The sequence below is a fragment of the Anser brachyrhynchus genome (assembly GCF_964034855.1).
Source record: "Anser brachyrhynchus genome assembly, chromosome: 1".
Lineage (NCBI taxonomy): Eukaryota > Metazoa > Chordata > Aves > Anseriformes > Anatidae > Anser > Anser brachyrhynchus.
In genome coordinates, this window is record NC_137694.1 from 91,584,109 (window position 1) to 91,604,479 (window position 20,371).

General features: G+C 42.9%; 2 protein-coding genes across 4 annotated transcripts in view; one reads left to right on the forward strand and one right to left on the reverse strand.

Annotated features, from left to right (window-relative positions):
- The first annotated feature begins 433 nt into the window (after nucleotides 1–433).
- Nucleotides 434–19,597, forward strand: LOC308199091 (uncharacterized protein). 3 transcript variants are annotated; one of them, XM_080602641.1, is made up of 5 exons: nucleotides 434–4,438; nucleotides 7,030–7,127; nucleotides 7,761–7,869; nucleotides 11,859–11,943; nucleotides 13,566–19,597. In XM_080602641.1, the coding sequence occupies exons 1-4, from the start codon at nucleotides 4,411–4,413 to the stop codon at nucleotides 11,924–11,926; spliced, it is 303 nt and encodes a 100-aa protein (XP_080458767.1). In that variant the 5' UTR covers nucleotides 434–4,410; the 3' UTR covers nucleotides 11,927–11,943; nucleotides 13,566–19,597. The 3 variants fall into 3 exon arrangements, with proteins under 3 accessions (XP_080458767.1, XP_080458768.1, XP_080458766.1); XM_080602642.1 differs by having other exon boundaries at nucleotides 18,463–19,597; XM_080602640.1 differs by having other exon boundaries at nucleotides 11,859–19,597.
- Nucleotides 9,945–20,371, reverse strand: part of LOC308198688 (OX-2 membrane glycoprotein-like) — a 33,647-nt gene continuing 23,220 nt past the window's right edge. Inside the window, exon 6 of the mRNA XM_080601542.1 lies at nucleotides 9,945–10,031. Coding sequence (XP_080457668.1) covers nucleotides 10,006–10,031 — 26 coding nt within the window. The 3' untranslated portion in view covers nucleotides 9,945–10,005. The remainder of the gene's footprint in view (nucleotides 10,032–20,371) is intronic.

Sequence of the window (20,371 nt, forward strand, 5' to 3'; positions counted from 1 at the left end):
CAGGGTGCACATAACACACCAGATGATTTGTGCTCAACTTAGCAGAAGAAAGTCAGGCTCCTCTGTCTTCATATTTTACCTTGGTACAGTTCCAGCTAACACCAAAGCTGTTATCAGATACACATTAACCCTGGTATATGGATAATTTAGATGGTTTATTATGCTTATGGTGCACTTGTACTCCACCCTTCTCCATCTCCTTCAAACCCAGTCATGGTATCAATATGGAGAAAAATCTATGGATTTCTGCACTGGTAATTAGTTCAGGCCATGAGGTACGTTGACTTTTTTTTTTTTTTTAAATATATAATTTATCAATCCAATAAATCACGGATAATCCTCATTTGAAAAAAGAAAAAAAGTGGAAAATTATCTCATAGAAAAATTCATTTTGCTATGTTTGTTTTAGTGGGCCAGTCCTAATATGGCTAGAGACTAATTATTTGAAGTGAGGGACTGGGAAACTTGAAGCAGGTTAGGTATGAAATAGACAATTAATTGCATCTATTGCTCAGCTGATAGAGGTAAAAATATTTTTATAGATTTCAGAATACAAAGAAACTGTTTCTCTGAAAGAGCTTCTACCTCAGTGGTCTTAAACTGGAAAACAAGAACAGCCATTCAGTGAAGAGAAAGCCTCAGCAAAAGGCATCAAACTTCTCTAATTTCTTTCTGTGACCTGGACGCTGGCCTTGCAGACAGAAGGGGAAAAGGCCATCCTTCCAGAAAAAAGTACAAGTGAAACCATATGTTTCTCACGGATGTTCTGCAATATAAGTACTCTGCCCATACCACAGTACATAGACAGAAGAGTCCAAAGTCCCTCTGAGAGGTGAGGGGGTGCTGGGTTACAGGCAGGTTATCTGTGTGACTTCCCAGCCAGCTCTGAGGTGCATTCATCTGGGCACACACAGCTTTCCCTCTGTCACCCCAGCCAGCCGAAAGCATCAGCAGCTCTGCTCAGAGCAGCCCCAGGATGACGCCCTGTTGACCAAGAGCTACAATGAGACTGAGCACATGCATGAGAATTACTGCACAACCCCCAGCTGCAATGCTAGTGAGATCTGAATGTGACACATTTTACCCTTAGAGCAAGGCTTGGCTTAAGAAGAGGTCCCCAGAGAGCCAGGTTTGATTTGGGAGATGAGATTTTTGTAGATAAACAGGAAGCACCTTACCACCTTACCATCAAATGTGCTAGCATAGAAAAGCAAAGCACAGGAGTCTGTGGTAGGTTCTTTTTTTTTTTTTTTTTTTTTTAGCAAATACATCGAGAGTCTGTCTTTTGATGGAGGGAAGCAAGAGGTGCTGACTTAAACCATCTACCATTTAAGGTGCAAATAATTCATTCAGGTCAAATACAGAATCATTCAGTTTTCAGTCTTTCAAACGAAATTTAAAAATTGTTATTTCCACCCTTGCAATTAAACTGGCCAGTAGACAGGAGGACTGTGTACCATTTCAGTCAAGAATTTTCATGTTCATCTTAATGCACCTCTCAGTAACACAATGGTTACATTTGAGACATCACACCTAGTATCAGTTGTGTTAAGGCTCAGTGGATGGCCTTCAAATTTTCCGGAGTAGCATCGTACTGAAGGGGCAGGACACCAGTGGAAGTGGTGCAGTCTCACAACTTGTTGCATGTGCTCGGTGTGTGACTGAAAGGAGCCAGTACCAGTGTTAAATCATCCACATGATCACCATAACCTGTTGAAGAAAGCAAACAGGAATGGGATACATTCTGTGGGGGATGTACAGCACCTGTGCAGCCTCCCTAGGATGTAGTCCAAGGGCCTCCAGCCTATACTGCATAATTTTCTACTTCTTGACTTCCCTTTTCTATTTTTGCACCAAATACACGGTGCAGGTATAGTCACACAGGAAGCCCAAAGAACACAAAGCTGTGCTGCTCTGTTACACCCACACACAGGCATGGAAGGAAGATAGCGATGTCTGTGGAGCTGAAGGACTGTAAGTGCATGTTAGTGCTCTTCATCATGATCCAGTGACCTTTTCCTGCAGGGGAGGAACATGCAGCTGCACTGCCTGGTTACTCCCTCCCGAGCAAGGCCACACAGCACGTAAGTCTCTTACAAGCTTAGATGGAACAAATGGGTTCTTAGACCGTAAAACACACCAACCCTTCTAGTTTCACTTTCTCCAGTTATTCCCTCAAAGAATCTTGCTTCTAAGAAAAAAAAATATATATATATATAAAACAGTGTGAAGTTTATTCATTTGCCTACTCTTGGGCTCCAAAGATCTATGAGATGGGACTGCTTCTGGCAAACAACAAGCTTTGCCATTCTGCTAGACCAAGCGACAGCTTGCCAAGCCTTGCTTCTCCAATTACCTGTTTTGCAACATTTCTCCCCCACACCTCCACAATATTCTGCCCCCCATTTTGTATAATAAGGTGCACAATCAGTGAGGAGTGTGCAGAAGGAAGTGCTACAGCTAAAACTACTTGAAAAATGAAGTTTGCATCTCTGTGTAAAAGACATAATCTTGCATCTGGGATCTTCCCAAAATCCACCTCTACATTCCCTAGGTCTCCCTGTAAACCATATCTTCAGGGGAAACAGGGCACACAAGCGCAGGGCTGAGTCCTGGCACCAGGCCACACCACCAGGCTGGGTGCACAAGCAGGCTGAGGGGAGAGGCAAGCATTCATTTCCACGCCTGGCCTGTTCCCCAGCCTGCTCCCTACAGTGCGTTCCCCATCCTGTGGCCTCCACAGATCTGTTTCCCTACCCTGTTTCAGATCAACAAACACCAGCCCAGTCAAATGGGAACCACAGACAGTGGCCAGGGATGAGAGACAGGAGCAGATCTCAGGGGAAAACAGAGCAGGAAAAGCGTATCTGAAGGGGTGCGCAGAAAAGGATCACTAAGGAGGACCACCAGCACCTAGCGGACAGTAGAGCTTTCTGCAGAGCTTGAGATGTAAGAAACTGCACGTCCCTAAGTACAGGCAAGGATTTGTGAGGTGAAGAACCCTCATTTTTGAGTGAGTTTTAAGTGGTGACCAGTATTTAAAAAAAAAAAACAACACACAAAACAACAACAACAAACTACACCAGAGGCAGGCCTGCTCATGTGCAGTTCCTGCTCACCTAATGAAAAGGAAACGCCTAGGAACCAAGTAAGCCCAGAGGCTGGATGGTTTCCATCCACACAGGCCAGTGGTATGTCATCCGTGTGAATCAACTGCACTCATACCCTTTCAGTTTCACACAAGTGATCTTACTATGTCCTTTACACTCCTAACCACTGTAGTTTACTACCTAGCCTGAACCCCAGTTTCAAAGTCATATTCCGCTTTCTCCCTTCCCAATGTACACACACATCTCCAGGGATCCACAAATAGAATACTGCTGCCATAGTTACTGTAACACAGATAAAGAAATGGAAAATCAATATTGGAAACATCATTAAGAGACTGACCTTTTAACTATTATGAATCTTGGCCCTGTGAGACAGAAGACTTCATGTTATAACGAACTTGTATAGGTATACATGTTTTGTGTCATTGATTTTAGTCTTTGTGTTGAGAGACGACTTGCTTGGTCAACTGAAGTTTGGAGTATAGAATATGCTTGGCATGAGATGTCAGCCAGCTGAGAACCTGAGAGTAATCATTTTGCATCAACTCAAGGATAACACTTTGCTGCCTTAAGCTAGAGCTTGGCAGCTAGGTTTTCATGCAAGTGGCCTTTATTCACAGGTAAACAAACTCTCTTTTAAGATGAGATTTTCTAGATGAGCTAGTTCATATGCATTATTTACTACATGTCTCTGCGTGCAGTGTTTCTGGGACTCCACTCAACACGAGTGCTGTGCCATTTGCTGCAGCTCAGCCACCACAACCGCTGAGACAAAAACCTTCCCTCTGATAGTGAATCACATGCTCAGCTTTCACTCTGCACCTTTGGAAGGGGGAAGAGTAGTCAGAGGCAGGCACATTCAACAAATACATTACAAAAAGGAACTTTATGATACCGTGGTTAGAAACTGACAGTAACTAAGAAATAAACTCTCCCATATATCCCAGCAAGAAATTGTGGTTGAGTGCACTGACACCCAACACTTCCTAAAAATCAAGCTGCCTTGCCTAATAAAGCCCTCTTAAACAGCCATCTATGTCTTTCCATCTGAAATTGTGGATGATATTTTCTGTAGACTATTAACCCCCCCACACACACACCCACTGGGGCAGTATCGGTAGGAAGACACACCTACTGTGTACATAGCATTTCTACACATAGCCAGATGCACCAACGTGTATCTGGTGACTGAGACCTGCAACCGTGACCACATTTCATCAGGTCTCAGCACTGTTCACTTTCTGTTCACAAAGAACCAGACCTCTACCTAACACAAAGGGACTCAGCATGAACAGAAGCTATGGAGCTACTTCACCTGGCACTAGATGGTGAGTAGATGTACAAGTTTTACAGACAACTATTCTTCAAACAGGGCCCAAGATAATTCATAAAGTCACTACTCAGATTTCTGGGTGCAGTCTCAGAGGTTTAATCTATTACGTCTGCTTTTTCTCAAGTAACCTATTCTAAAACAATTTCTACCTCGGTAGGAGAGATGTGTTTGTTGACTTTGTGTGTACTGAGAAATTCACCTACTTTCTACTGTTTCTGGATTATGGTAAGGATGGTGAAGCAGAGGTGGCTTCTGCTATTTTTTCCCCTTTTTCAAGCTGTTAATACTCAGAAATACAGTACCTAAAGTTCATATTAGGGATTTAGTCTCATTTTGCTGTATTTTCACAAATTCTGCAGAGAGACCCAGAATCTTTTGGAAATGTCGTCTCATTTAGATTTAATAAAATAAAAATAAAAAATAAATAACTACTCCCTTTGTCCATGCCCTAGGCATTGACAGCTGTGGTTTTCTGGAAGCAGTAACTTCAGTAGACCCCTATTTTCTCAAGAAATTTGCATTTAAAAGCTAACTACAGCGGCAGCCTCTGACAGGGTAGGAGAGTAAGACGCAAAAGCTAACCTTACGTAATTTGTGGTTACAGTATCACTATCAGCTCCCCAGCCGGGGACCTCACAGTTGCACACAGTGGTTGGTTATCTCGCTCAGGGGCTGAAAAACCCAGTGATCTACAGGCTTCTTCTTCTCTGCCTGTTTGGCAACAGACTTTAAGTGGTCTCACATGTAAGCACGCAATGGGAAGCAACATGTGCTTTGATTTTAGACACCTATTTTCCTCGATGAAACAAAGGTTGAGTAGAAACAGCTTTCAGTGCCCACGCAAGGTTCTCATCTTCCAGGGTAGTGTATCTTCTTTCTTGGAGGGGCTTCAGAGCTCTAAGCCTATGAAGGAGAAACAAAAGACAAGACAAAGACAAGACAAAACTGTGAAAGTACTCTGGCTGATCTCAAATTAAGGGAGAGGGTGCCAACAAGCAAACTCAGAATAGAAGCGAACAAAAGCAGAGCAAAAACTCACCCCTGAAATCCTGAGGACATCACATTTCCTTGCAAAAATCTCCCAGTGGTGCAGCGCTTGCTGAAGTGCAGATTTCCACTGAGCTGTACAAGTGGATAAACTCACAGGGAAAGATTTTAACCATTTCAGGTGGCTTCATTTTTTCCTCTTCTGAAGAGTTTTGCAGCATTGGTCTGTTGGCAAGAGGACACCTGGTATCAGAATTAGCACTGCAGCATCTTTCACTGGCAGAGAAGGCCCTGGGAACTTTTTTCCTAGTAAGAAAGAGAAGAAACATAGGTCAACCCTGAAGTAGCCTTTAGAACACATTTCTCAACATGCTGTACAAAAATGCACCCATTTCTTATAAAGAAAATGTGTTAACTGCTTGGAAATCAGACAATTTCTGGCTCAGTTCCAATAATGAAACAGAACTGCCTTCCTGAGAGCCATATGCTCCCATGTTTGGCTCTAACACTAAATATGGTGCATGGACTCTTGACAAAGCCACGCAGAGCTATACTTAAGATCACAGATCTCACTTGGATAGGGCCCTCTGGCCACCCTATGGGTCCAGCCTGCACTTCATCTGGAGTGAACTTTACAAGTACACGCTGGGTGCTTTTCAGCCCTCTGCCTTTCCTGTCTATAAAATTAAAGAAATGACTTTTGCAGAGTAAAAGCGAAGAGAAAGATGGCTGGGAAGGACAACATGACCCGAGACAAGATCACAATACTGAAAGCTGTTCTAAGCCATTATCTGTGAGAAGAGGCCGACCCCCAGCTCCCCACACCTTCCTTTCAGGTAGCTGTAGAGAGCAATGAGGTCTCCCCTGAGCCTCCTCTTCTCCAGACTACACAACCCCAGTTCCGTCAGCTGCTCCTCACAGGACTTGTGTGACAGGCCCTTCACCAGCTTCATAGCCCTTCTCTGGAAGGGCCTTGATCTCCAGCGCCTCGATGTCTATTCCAGCATTTTATAATGACTACAAATAGAAGCTTTTCCTATCATTTAGCCTAAATATCCTTCCATGAACATAGAACCATTACTTTCTATTCTATTTCGAGTGGAAATGGAGAACATTTTCTCCTATCCTCTTTACAGGTGTGCATTTGTGTATTTGAAGACATCACGCCTCATACTAGACTGAATGACCTCAGATCTTTCAACAGACCCACCAACAGTCTTGCTTTCGTTCTCTCTACTCTCTCGAATTGGTTGACATCTTTCTTGAGGCACAATGCCTGAAAAAGCAGAGTCACTACCTTGTAAGATCCTATTTTTTTCTGAATCAGCAACACAGTTCTCAAGTTATTCCTTATTTGAGAAAATAATAATAATAACAACAATAATAATAACAACAACAATAAAGTTGTGCCCTGTGCTAAATAAAAGATTGTGAATTCATTGATTTGGAAACAGCATTCTTGCTCCAGAAAACAGGCGGGTTAGCAAGCTTTGACCATAGCATTATAAAATCAGTTATAAGGTCATAATATTAAGGGAAGTATGGGCTCTTTGCACATATAAAAATTAATTTTCAAATTATACACATTGATTTTGGCAGGAGTTGTGACAATCCTGAGCCTTGACACACCTGCTAATACCTACTGCAGAGACTGGAAAAAGGAGCCAGCACCATACCTTCTTCCTTCCCCTGAAGAGGTGACATAATAACTTTTTACCTTGAAATCAGATAAACACATACTGATAAGGCCAAATATTTAACTGAGCTCTTTCAGTGGTGAGTCTGCGTGCAAATATAGTAGTGATAGGAAAACGAGTAACAGTTTTAAACTAAAAAGGGGTAGATTTAGATTAGACATTCGGAAGAAATTCTTTACTCCGAGTGTGGTGAGGCACTGGAACAGGTTGTGTAATCCACATCCTCTCCACCTCCCTGGAGGGTGCACTAACCACCTCTGGCTTGAACACCTAGGTGCTGACCTCACTCAGGGGCTGACACCCTGTCCCCAGGAAGGCACCTGATGCCTGGGGCAGCCAGGACCTGCCCTACCACCCAGGGAGCCCCCCGCCCACTGCCCCTGAGGCAGGCAGGGGAAATCACCTGCCTTTCCACACCTCTGCTGCTAGGCATGTAGTGATTTTCCTGGGGTAGAGGGCAGGTGGAAGAGGATATAAATAATAAAGACACATCAATCTCCTGTTTTTACTTTATCTCATTACCACAAAGGGTAAGGTGGAAAGTCCCAGACTTTTAAAACACACTATTGTCTTTCATTTTCTATATGGATGGAAATTTTGGATGAATGAGTCAAAGCACTCTACTTCCTCTAGGAACTGTTCTTACAGTGCAGTACTAAAAATCCTGATAATCTGGCAAGGCTTGCAATCTCCCCTGAAGACTGGAGCTGGTCAGGATCGCTTTCTGTATATAAAGTATCTGGTGAGTAGGCAGCACTCAGTGGCATAGTGCCGCTGCCTGGGTAAAGTTCCCCATCCTAACCTAATAGTTATTTCCAAACAGTTAAGTGAAGGTAAAGACTCACCAAATAAATAAATAAATAAAAATAAAAAATTGGAAGCTTAGTTGTTTATCAAGTGCCAAAGGTGAGATGTTGAAGTACTTTCCAGTCTAGATGAGGCTGGAATCAGCAAGAAAAACCTGTGCTACCCGGCCATGTTCTGGAAAAGAGAGGTCAGACCCGAGGATGCAGGAGCGTTGTGTCCACTTGGCTACGAGAGGGCAGAGTGCTTGTCGTGCCTCGCTTGTCTTTCCCCCAGAGCATGCCGCATCCTGCCTCTCTTCTGATCTTTTTATTTATTTATTATTTTTTAATGTTAGCTGTTGGGCAGAAGACAAGTTTTGCTAACCACTAGATGGCAGAAAGCAGCAGGGATTGAGCACGGGCACAGCTGTGTCCAGCAGGACCCCCAGCTACCCCAGGCCGCTGTGCCCCCGCTGCCAGCCAAAGCTGCACAGCAGTTCTCCTCTGTGCTCCTAAATTCAACAGGTGCTGCGCTACGCCCAGCAAACCTCAAGAGAGGAAATAATATTTTTTTTTTTTGGGGGGTGGGGTGGGGTGGGGAGGGGAGAGAGATATTTTGGGGGTTCTTTGATTTTGCTTTGTATTCTCACAGTGCTCAAAGATGTGCCACCTATTTTGAGATGGCACTGAAGTGTGGCATGGTGGCTGTGTGTGAGCAGTCTGATCTTTTTAGAGGAGAGGAGGTGCTTTTCTGCGGTTCTTTGGAAGACAGGACAGTGTGCCACCAGACAAAAGTGGCTTTCATTGACTAAGAACAAGACAAAACTTATGTTCCTTAAATTATATCCTCAATTGCTCATGCTTTTGTGCCTCATTCTCCTAAAATGCTATATGTCCAAAGAGAAAATCCCACAAAAATGTTAAAATTTCAGAGTTAGGCACGTTTACTCCACACAATTTTTAATAGTATTTGAATTTTGGCTGAGGAGAACACTAATTTTCTCAACCAAAGAACAACTGCAGTGAGTGATGACAAATCCGTTTTACAATATGGATTCACTTTCAAGTCTTTTCTCAAAGTCTATGCTTTTTAAATACCCTGGTGTTAGTGAAAGACCTTGACATCTAAAAATTTATATATTCCAAACAGAAAAAGAGCAAGACTCTTCTTATCAATACCCCCACCATCTCCTACCTCTCTTGACCCAGAGGAGCCCCCTGCAAAGATGAAAGTTGTCCTATCTCTGCCCTGAGCCCTGCCTGCGCCTGGCTACATGAAGCCAAGGCAAGGAGTTGCACATCTTTCATTTTGGTGACTCTCTGAATGCCAGAGCTCCCAGTCCCTACCCTGTTAATAGGCTGCCTTAACTGCAGGGCTTGCTTCTACTTGGCTGTCCCAAATTAACTGCTAAAATAATGGACTTTCTGTGGATTTTCTTACAAGAATATATCAAGAATACTGACTACACTTCTGTCCAGGGCATTCTCTGCTCCCTTCTAGCTTCATATCTGACAAATACAAGGTTTCAAAACATGTTCATTTTTCCTCCCTTTCTTTTTCCTTAAGAAAGTAACTAACTAAAACAAAATAAAATCTTATCTGCCACACAGGACATAATCAAACAACCCCAAACAGACCTTGTCATCTCCCCACTGGACCCAGACTCTGTGTGTGATTCATCCCACCTGTTGCAGACACTTTAAGTAGAAAATTGCATCTGTGTTAACTATCAACAGGCCCCCTTAAGACTCATGGAAGGAAAATGAATCATATAACAATTCATGCATGTTACCGTTAGGTGGGCACTGAATCATACCATAAAAAGTCTGATTCACCCCCCAGCTGTGAAGAAAGCCTTCTCACCCACAGTGGGACCCAGCGACTTGGCTATGAGCTTCATCAAGGAGAACACAACCTCCTTCATCCTGCTGTTCTATGCTTATTTTCCATCACCCACAAGCCTCCTTTCCAACTGTAGTGAAGTGCTCCACCTGGATAAACTCAGGCAGGTTTAGGAAGGATATCTGCTCACCTGATCTATATGTTGGGTCTGAGTTCGATGCATTGAGTCTAGATCCAGAACTGAAGATCCTCAATTAACATTAATTTGTGGACATCCTGTTACAACAATAGATAAAAAACTGAGCAGGAAGCAAAGGTACCATGAGCTGCTGCATGAAGTACTTGTCTCAGCCTGTCAGAAACAAAGGAGTGAAAGAAACCGCTCTATAGCATTGTTCCAAAGAGCTCAGAGGCAGCAGTGAGTGTGACAGACAACACGAGGAAGGTGCCAATGTGAGAGCTGGAGCACATCCCTCGGTAATGTAGAACAATCACCTTCTTCACCCTGAACATGAAGGTGGCAGCAAAGAGAAGTCAAAGATTTGTATGAGACAAAAGCTTCAGTCCAGCCCTTAGGCTTCTGTTTCTCTAATCCTTGTAGCATCTACCTCAAGATCACAGGCTTTTAGGTAAACAGGGAAAAGTAGGATGTGTCTGACATAATAGTTTTCATACCAAGTAATAACGACTACAAAGGGTAGTGGTGGTGAGAGACTGGATCCCAGCTTTCTGTCACACAGAAAAATAGTTTGATTACAGCTGTTCCCCAGGATATTCTGGGATAAACTTCTATGAGTTTTTCTCAGGAATTGAAGAATTCATGAAGATGAATAGGAAGGAAGAAAATTAATAATAAAAGAAAATAATAATTTTTTTTTATAGTTTTGTTTTAGCTTAAACACAGAACAATCCAGGGTAGGCAGAGCTAGCGGAGCAGACATACCATATTAGCTGTTACAAACGCAGTTAACCCCTTCCCATCACGGAAAAGGACAATTCCTATGTAATATGTGGAGGCAGGGAAAATTCCCTGGCATGATTTACTGCTAGAGCAGCTCTATTAAAATCACTGAAAGATAACCATTAAAAACACACAGCAAGTATCAATGTAGAGAGTAAAAGAAAACCATGGACTAAATCCTGACCTATGACTTCTCCCCATCTTCCTTACCCATAAACAGAGCTCCTGGAAAAGCCATCAGAGCGATGTCCATGAAGTCGGGGGATCAGTAGGCCAGTCACTTAACCCTCTTTTACAAATTACAGAAGCGGAGGTGAAAGATGCAAAAAAGGAGGCAAAAAGTAAAAGATTTACTCAAGGTCCACCAAGTAGATCAGCACGAGCACATGTAAGAGGAGCAGAACCTATGGTTTGTAGTGGGCCCTTGGGATTAGCAGGAGGACTGCAAAGTGAGAGGTGCCTCCCTGCAATTACTAGTCTGATCCTGTAAAATGCCTTACCCAAAGGACTGTCCCAGCAAGGCACGCAAAGTACATCTTTCTATAATCAGAAAACTCACTTATTGCATTTAACTATCACTTATCTCCCAAAGAATAGAAAAATAAACATACCCTATGAAAGGGCCCCAGCCAACTGTAATTTGCCCGTATACAAAGGACTAAGATTATAAATTTAAGCCTGAAAATTTTAATATGATGTCTAAAATTAATCTCCCTAGCATTCTCATAGTTCTTTTTCCATAAATAAACATCCTTTAGATAGCTGGCTATTCTTCCAGAATGAGAGCTGTATTACCAGCTTATATATCTTTTATTAATAGTTGCACAGGATTAGATTATCTTTAAATTTGTGATCTTTCTTTCTCTGCTTTGTCATTCTGAAATGCTAGACATACTCTCTAGCAGGTTAGTCTGTAACTTCAATGCAGTCAAACTCTGTTGAAAAATTGTATGTTATGGCAGGCAATGTTTTGACAAAGCTCCTATTTTTGACGTAGGACACAAATTCCTACTGGTAATCCCACCACTACTTGCACACTGCTACTACAACAACACTCCCATTACAGGAACCATTGATGCCTTAGAGCAAACTGCACATGCAGAGAGGACACCGTGCCCCTTAACCATTTTTCTTTCCTACAGAGCTTCAGCCACTGGTGAGGGCAACCGAGACGTCTGCATTCCCGAAGGAAAATGACTGTGGCCAGTGAGAAAACTTCATTTAGAGGCGAGTTTTGCAATGAGCCATGATAAGCATACTCAGCCCCCATCTACCCATACAAGATGAGGACTCCAGAGGCTGAGGCCGGCTGCCCACCAGGCCAAGGCAGCAGGGCTCTGTGTGGCCTCCCCCAGCCAATGTGGCCAACAGTGGGCAGGACTCACAGGAAGACTCAAGACCTCTCATTAGGTTATCTGATCCAGCACACACCTCTGGTGCAACTTTAGATTTCCTCCAGGCTTACTCAGGAGCCACAAAACCTATGGCAACAGCTACAGCTGCCTAAATTAACAACGTAGAGTGGGCAGGGAGTCAGACCCATATCATGGGTCATAGGAGCACTACACTCTCTGTAGGTCTTCCAAGACAAACAGATCTGAATAATGAAGTCCTGGTTTTCCTTCTAGGAGTGGTCACTGCACTGTGGCCCTTCTCAGAGAGGAAAAGTTAGGATAAGGAGAAATAAACATCATTATTTTTTTTTCTGGGACTGTCCAGAACTCGTAAAGGTCTTTGGGATAACAAGCAGACACTATGCAGACATTCAGGTTCAAAAATAGAGGCTTTAATGTACCTCCTCTCAAAAACAAAATATTTTTCTCTTGTCAGCCCATCTTTGTTTTCCTTAAATTTGCCACAGATGTGTATTTACTCCCATGTGGCTGATAAAGAGCTATATTCAGGGCATCGCGCGCACAGAGCAATGCCCTACAAATCTTACAGACGCAATGTGTCACCTCAAAGTAATTGCTTTACTACTTTGAAATGACAGGCTTGGACTCTGTCAACAGCCATAGGCAGAGGAGAGGGGTGCAGAAGGGCAGCTGGCACTGTCACCTGCATGGGACAACTCCTGAGTGCCACCGATATCTCCACGGCTGGGCCACAGCGAGGTGTCACCCCGTGCCTGTGACTGAATGCCGGGGCTCGGTCTGATAACAGTCTGACAAAGCCAACCCAGCCTCTCGGGGCGGGGGAAGAGTTTGGAAAACCTCTAGGAGTATGAAAACTGCAGTTTTGTCTAAACAAACACAAAAAGCACCACAGCATCGTCCCAAAGGCTGTGTGCTCTGCAGCAGCCCAGAGGAGGGAGGATGCTCAGGAGCAGCAGCAGGGGATAGGAAGACACAGGCCTTTGAAGCACTCAAAGCACTGAAGATCACTGAAAATGACATCTCAAACAACCAAAAAGTATGAGTGATATCTATTTTTGTCACTGAACGAGGGAGAGTCCCATGGGTTAAAATGTAGACTAAGACTGCTCTCTCACACACCCAAGGAGGCCAGAGACGGATGATGCGGTACCGTCTGGTTCTAACATTTCTTAACTTCCATTCACATAATTGCATAACGCTGTTTTTCCTATTATTCATCCTGTTATCTGGCCAGCCTCCTTCGTTTGGGATCTCCTTTCCGCTTTTTAATTTCAAGGGCAAATAGTGCTTTCACTGGCGATCTCTCAGCTCTTTCCTTCCTCCATGCAATTATCTTCAAACCCTCAGTGCGCAGTGGGAATTCGCACACCCTTTTCCTATGCACTGCTCACTGCCCTTCCACCAGGGTGGTCCTCAGTGCCCATTCCTGTTAGTTTCCAAGGAGGTAACCACAGTTCTCTCTAATCTGTTCAGGAGAGACACCGTCTTCACAGGACAAACACCCTCTGTCATGCTGCCCACTGAGAAAAACTTCCCATCAGCACTCTGAGGGCAGCGCGCCTTCCCTTCAGCTCCCCAAAATGTATTTTCAGTCTCACTCAGTATTTTGTAGTGCCACCAGACAAATTCTGGTCTAAGCAAATCCCAGGAAACTCAACAAATAGCAGCCAAATGCAAATGCAGTTACTCGGTACCCAACACCTGGGTTTGGACTTTTTGAGCACACCTTTCAGGAAGTCCCCCTTCCATTTAATATGTCAAAGTAAATCGAAACGAGCAGTTTTTCCTGGACTAACAATTCATCAAAGAAAAGTTCATAGAGGCTTGCAGGACAGTTCAGAAAATGCTCATGCGTTGGTTTAATTTGGCTTTAATGAAGCTTTTCTATCTCAATGAGGAGAATTGCAGCTCAGTTCTCACACACAGTTGGTCATTGTTACCACGGACGTGACCTCTATGGGACAGATTGCCTCTTATCCTGTCAACATGGTGTTCTGTGCAGGGCAGCCCAAGTATGCATTCCCTTCCCAAAAAAAGGCATTCTTTGTGGTCCTTGAAGGCCGAGCATATTAACAGTTTTATCTGAGCATACCGTGAATAGTATTTTAACACCATAATACTTTAACACCAAGTATTTTTGCATAACTAAAAACTGGACTGAAGACATAACCAAGAATTGACACTCATCCTGTTTGAGCTTCCTACATTTGAACTTCAGCCTCTGGATGGAAGACTTTCTACTACAGTGTTTGCTGCAAGCAGATCCAGGATGTTTATTATCTATGTGTTCCTCCAAGGGGTTATAGCAAAAGTCATCCATTTATCTCAGACAAATTCAAGAATCCAGTCTCATAGGACCAGTTCAGTACCTCTGAAGCCCAGCCTAAAACATACTGCACACTTATTCAGCAATACTACAATATAATATCAATCAATGCCTGCCACCCCTCTTTGTATGAGCTGAACAACAGAACCAGGTAACTGAAGATCACAACATGGAAAATATGTGACTGTTTTATGCCAGCAATTTACTGTGTGCTTTACAGAGAAAAATTTTAATCTTGCCTCACCTTAAAAAAAAAAAGAAAAAAAAAAGAAAAAAGAAACAAAACTAAAGCAACAGAAATCTCATTGAAATGAAAGAAAAAAAATCAGTTTAATACCTTACAACCACAAGCTCTACGCAATATGAACCATCAGAAAGGCTAAAGAATGAATCCTCACATCCTCACTGCAGGCTTTTATCCCCTCAACTAAGATGATGTGTGTGATGTACATGTTGTCACTTGTACAGGAGCTAGAGATGCCTCTGCAGCTTGGATTACAGAGTAAGACAGCATCTTTCAGCAAGAGAAGAAACAGTCTGTGCTTCTTTCTCTGTGTTGTGGCTGATTAGAAAGGGAATATAGCAAATATGGAGCTAAACGGAGGACCCTGGAACTCTCTTCCCAGGCCAAAGATACTGGGGTTTTCTTTGCCACAGGTAGATCTCCCTCCAACAAATATTCTGCTTTACCTGCTCTCAGGCAGACCCTATGGAGGGTACCAGGTACTCCAAACATGGGCCAGTCCCACTGTTCAGTGGTCTCTACTCCTGGAAGCTGCTGGTTTGCCAGCTCAGTAAAAAGAAGTAAGGCTACTTCTTGTCTAAATAAATATCTGATGACAAGGCACAGTAACAGTAAAAGAGCTACCACCTATAGCTACTGGGTGGTACCTGTCTCTAACTTTGGCAAAAGAGTAGGAGATGACAGATACATGAATCCTTAGGATCTAGTTAAATGCAGGCTCTCTCTGGGGTTTCCTGTAATCCATCCGTTTGACAGACTTTCCTGGAATATCAGTTTGATAGGCTGTTATTTTTACTGGAGGAGAACTGAATGCCACTGCCCAAATTAGATGCTGAGCTCCTTTGAGAATATGGATGTTGAATAACTTCCTGGACAAAATAATAATAATAATTTTAAAATGTGGTTTGGTTCGTAGGAGCATAAAACCCGGGAACTATTTCATCAACTATTATGAAATAAGGACTTCCTACAGACTGGCAAGGAAGGACTTGAAGCTCACAATGTGACCTTGAAGAAGCCAGTAATAGTGTTTCATTTAAATAGTTAATAACACCCCATATTAGTTTTATGTTAACAGTTAATATTATTGTCAATTTTACTATTATTAACTATTATTTTTACCCCATATTCTATACCAACACGTAAAGAAGAACAGCATGCTTCGTTCCATGCTAGCTCTCATCAAAAACATTCCAGGATGGCATCCACTGAGGTGGATGACCACCTAGCCTCCTTTGCCAGCAGAAGGTTGCCACCACGTACCCAACCCTCCCTTTTTCATCTCTCTCCCTCCTCGTGGGCCGTAATGATGTCAAAAGACTTCTGGAAAGTCTAGTATATCAGCCTGCCTCTGTGCAGGAGCTTTGTGTGAGGACAGGTAAATGGAGTAATGATCATCAGGGCTCCCCAGCAACCCAGGGTGCATTTACAGTGGCAGAAGTTGCAGTGCACGCACTGCATCCCCGCTGCTCCAGGGCTTTGGCATAGCTGCACTTATGCAATCAAAATAAGAACGTCACACTATACTTGATCTCTGAAATCATTTCAGTCTTTCCAATAATCATTTGTTTTTCTATAATTACTTATTTTCCGGAATTAACCTCAGTGAGTACTGGCACAAAACGTTTCCTTATCTTCACAGCCTTTGAGTTACGCTCAGTTCAAAAATAAAATAACAGAACATACATGTATATCAGACACACAGAAAAACACTGGAAAAAATAACATTGAAAGTTACAGCTTATCAAATTAATCATAGCTTCTCAGATCTGAAGGTGGAATACTTTAAGATATTGACAGTGGAAAGAATAAATGGTGGCATGTTTTTTTTCTGTCATGGGAGTGAGTCACTCAGATAAAACTCGCCTGTGAAATATCAGGATGTACAGACTGCAGTAGTTTCCTTTATAATTATCTTTTCATCAAGTTTACAGTAGTAGGTTCTAGAAAAATGGGACTCTCAGACTTTTGAACCTTTTAATTGTAAAACTATTTTTGACCCAATCCCCTGCCCTCCCTCTCCCCTGCCTCCCTCCCAGTCCTCATCTGGGTCAGCTGATAACTTAACAAAATTGATGACGTTTATTGGACTAATCCCACACCCTCACAGCGTTTGTCCATTGACGAAAACAGACAGCGTGAGGCCTTCCTCTGACCCACATCTCTACACCTTTCAAAGCACTTCAAAACATACCTTTCCATTCACAATCACAGATGTATGAAATCTGCCCATAAAGATCCCTGAGCCTCCCAGCAGTACTGGCAAAATACTGCCAAAATGCATTTCACTGGGAGCCAGAAAGTGCTGGTGTTTCAACTGCACTATGTCTAATCTTTGAGCATGGCAGGGTACAGGGGCGATGGCAAGTTCACAGCCAAAAGGGCAAACAAAATATGAGATGGAAAAGAAAAAGACACACATACAAAATTAAAAAGAATTAGCCTGTGGGTAGTGAGAAAAGTTATGACACAAGAACAGAGGAGGTACAAGATATGCAGGGGAAGACAGAGAAAACCTTCGACAATCTTTGAACCTGCACCATTAAAGTTACTACGTATTCCCAACAGCTGTGGCTCTCCTTCCTCTTCTTTCCTAACTTTTTCTTGTGAGCTAAAACTCACAGCTGCACATTTTGTTCTTCCATGGCAATTTTCAGACCCTCAGGCAGTGAAGATTACAATATTAAAAAAAAAATTCAGTGACCAACTTGCCCCCACATATACCACCTCTCACCCTCCCTTCCGCAATGCCCTGCTTGTAAGAATTAAGTGGTAGCCACCAGAACCACTTAGGGAAAACAACGGATGGGAGTCAACCAGACAGTTTAGAAACAGTTTTGGTACAAGAATAAAACAGCTCATCCCTAATCCTTCCTTTCTAAGCCTGGTCATTATATCAACAGCGTTGCTCACAGGGAGCAAGGCAAACTGTGGTCTGATGGGTCTCACCTCTTCCTGCTTGGGAAGGAAAAAAGACATGCTGTGAAGAAAGTAATCTGAACTTTCTCAGGATGTGGAGCTAAAAGCTCAAAGGTTGCTGGCAGCTTGCTGTCTGGATATTATGGAACATAAAGAAAACACGTACTCAAAATTAGGAGTCAGTGAGAAGTTTGAATTCCTACTCCCATAGGACAAACCAGATTTTTTTTTCCAGTTAGGGCCGGAAGACATAATTCTTAGTGCTTTTTCCCTCCTGCACTACACTTCTTCAGTCACATATAACACAAGATAAAAAAGAAGAGACAGCTCTCCACACTAACACCTAAAGATTTTTCCCAACCTAAACCCACCACGTTTACACACCTGGGTCATGCCACCTCCTGTTCCTTTATAGGGAGACTAACAGTACTTTTGGTATTACATCTTTTACATTCAAATCCTCTCCTACCAGGGGAATCAGAGGACTGAGGATTTCCCTAGTGGTGGTGGGGAAAAATGAAAATCCCTGGTAATTAGAAAAATCACATGTTCCTCCCAGAAGACAAGGTAGCCTGGACAATCTGGATATGCTGCACACAGACCTGCTGTACAGCACAGCAGTAGTTGCATCCCAGTAGCTGCTTATTGGGGGTCCTTTAATATGGTCCCTTGCTAGATAGACGTCTTCCACTAGGTGTAAATATTTGGCTTCTTAGAGGAGAAGTGAAATTTCTCCTGATGTGACTTTTGGTGGTTTGGGTTTTCCATTTTTACAGTTTGAGCAGCTTGTGTCTTTAGAAAGGGGGTGGTTGGTTCGAGTTAGCAGTTGGGAAAGAGGAGAGAAATATTCTTTTTCTTGAAAGTAACTAAATCTGTTCTAGAAATGAAAGCTCCAGCCTGGAAGCTATTATGCAGAAAGAGTCCCAGCCAAGAGCTGAGACCTGCTACCCCAGAAGAAAGCACCAAGAGGAACTGAGAGCAGACGAGGAGCAAAAGGACAAACTCTCATGTGCTAGAGGGTACTGTGCCATCTTTGCTGAAATGCAGAAAAACACCAAGTTGTCTGAAATCAATCCTGGAAGCAACGACCTACCTAAAAGGACTCTGCAAGGTGGCAGCAGATAACTCTGTCCTGTCATGTCAGTTTTCTCTGAAAGTCTATCAACAAAACATCAGCATTAAGAAGAATCAGAATCAGTAGAATTAAATCATTTAGGTTGGAAAACACCTTCAAGATCACCAAGTCCAACTATCAGCCTGATCTACTGAGTCCCATCACTAAACCATATCCCTTGCCACATCCACACGTCTCTTAAACACCTCCAGGGATGGGGACTCCACTGCTTCCCTGGGCAGCCTGTTCCAGTCCTTCACAAACCCCTCCATGAAGAAATTCCCCCTAATGTCCAATCTAGAGCCACCCCTGGCACAACTTGAGACTGTTTCAGCTCTCCTGCAAATAGGTGAGTTCATACAAGCAACAAAATCTGAAGAGGCCCTGTGCCTCCGCGGAGAAAGGCTCTCCTACAGCACCTGGAAGCACAGCAGGCCTCAGACCTGCACTCTCCTCAAATCCCCTCAAATCACACAAAGAAGCAGCCCTGTAGGCTTCTCTTCACAAAGCTAAACTCTTCCCCGTAATCCTCATAAATCCCATAATCATGCCTGCTACTCCCCGTGGTTTCTCTTTGCCCAGTGCTTTCAGCACCCCAGTCATGCAAGTCAGGCTCAATACCTCTTCTCTGCCTGAGGCGACTGGCTCCACCATTGCCTGTCTCTCAGCGCCTTGAAGAGGTTCTCAGCTCGTCCTTTGAGACCGTACAACTTCCTATAAACAAAGACAAACTGTGGCAACTCCATTTCCACATAGTTACAGGTCCGGAAATGCCACTGAAAAGGAAGATTCATTAAAAAAATCCACCCCCTACCTGAAGTCTCAGCACAGTTTATTTGGTTTGTTGTATGTCCTAATCACTGTCATCATTTACCTCCAGCCAGAGCAGCAAATTAGAACCTGCAGATGGAGAATTTTACATTATTTAGTGTTGTTTGCAAGCTGTCTGTTCCTTAACATGAAACATTTTCATAATAATTTATGTAAGTGGAATAAAACATTACGGAACACCTACCAAACCTTGAAATACCTCCCACAAAATACTCATTAATATCACTGGAGGCTCCCTCCATCATTTCAGTGGGAAAGTGTAAATATAAACAATAGTCTTTTTTCCTATTTTTGGAAGCAAACTTTTGGCAGCAAAGATGGTGAAACACTATTTTTTTTTTTGACTTATTATTTATACTATGACAAGATGAATATAAATTCTTTGTTTTGAAAATAAATACTTCAATACATACCATATATGTGCATGCCAGCAGGCCAAAATGATTTGTAACCATCTAAATCATACATCAACTTTAGACAGACAGACAAAGATAGAGCTGTGTTTTGGGACACGGCTGTATCAACAAACCCACTTCTCCTGAAGGCCTGTTTGGGGACATTTCCTCCGTGGGAAACAACCCCACACTAAATGTTTTCTCAGAAGGGCATAAATTCAGCTAAATCCTAAATACAGCCCAAAACTCTCTCCCAAAGGTTTCACCGGGAATGACTAACAACTGCATATTGGTACCACCAGGAGCACATATGAATAATAACTACACGAAAGCTGTATCTGCCAAAATCCATTCTGTACTGGAGTAGATTTTACATACCATTAAAACAGCCTCACCATACATAATACAAACAAATGAAGCAAGGGCATTAAACTAAGCCTACTTTCACTG

Bases quoted from the DNA above. Each gene is read 5' to 3' on its own strand.
- LOC308199091 (XM_080602640.1), top strand. From the start codon at position 4,411: ATGGAGCTACTTCACCTGGCACTAGATG. The intron at 4,439-7,029 runs GTGAGTAGATGT...TGATTTTGGCAG, and splicing joins ACTTCACCTGGCACTAGATG to GAGTTGTGACAATCCTGAGC. The intron at 7,870-11,858 runs GTGAGTAGGCAG...TCTTTCCTACAG, and splicing joins TTCTGTATATAAAGTATCTG to AGCTTCAGCCACTGGTGAGG.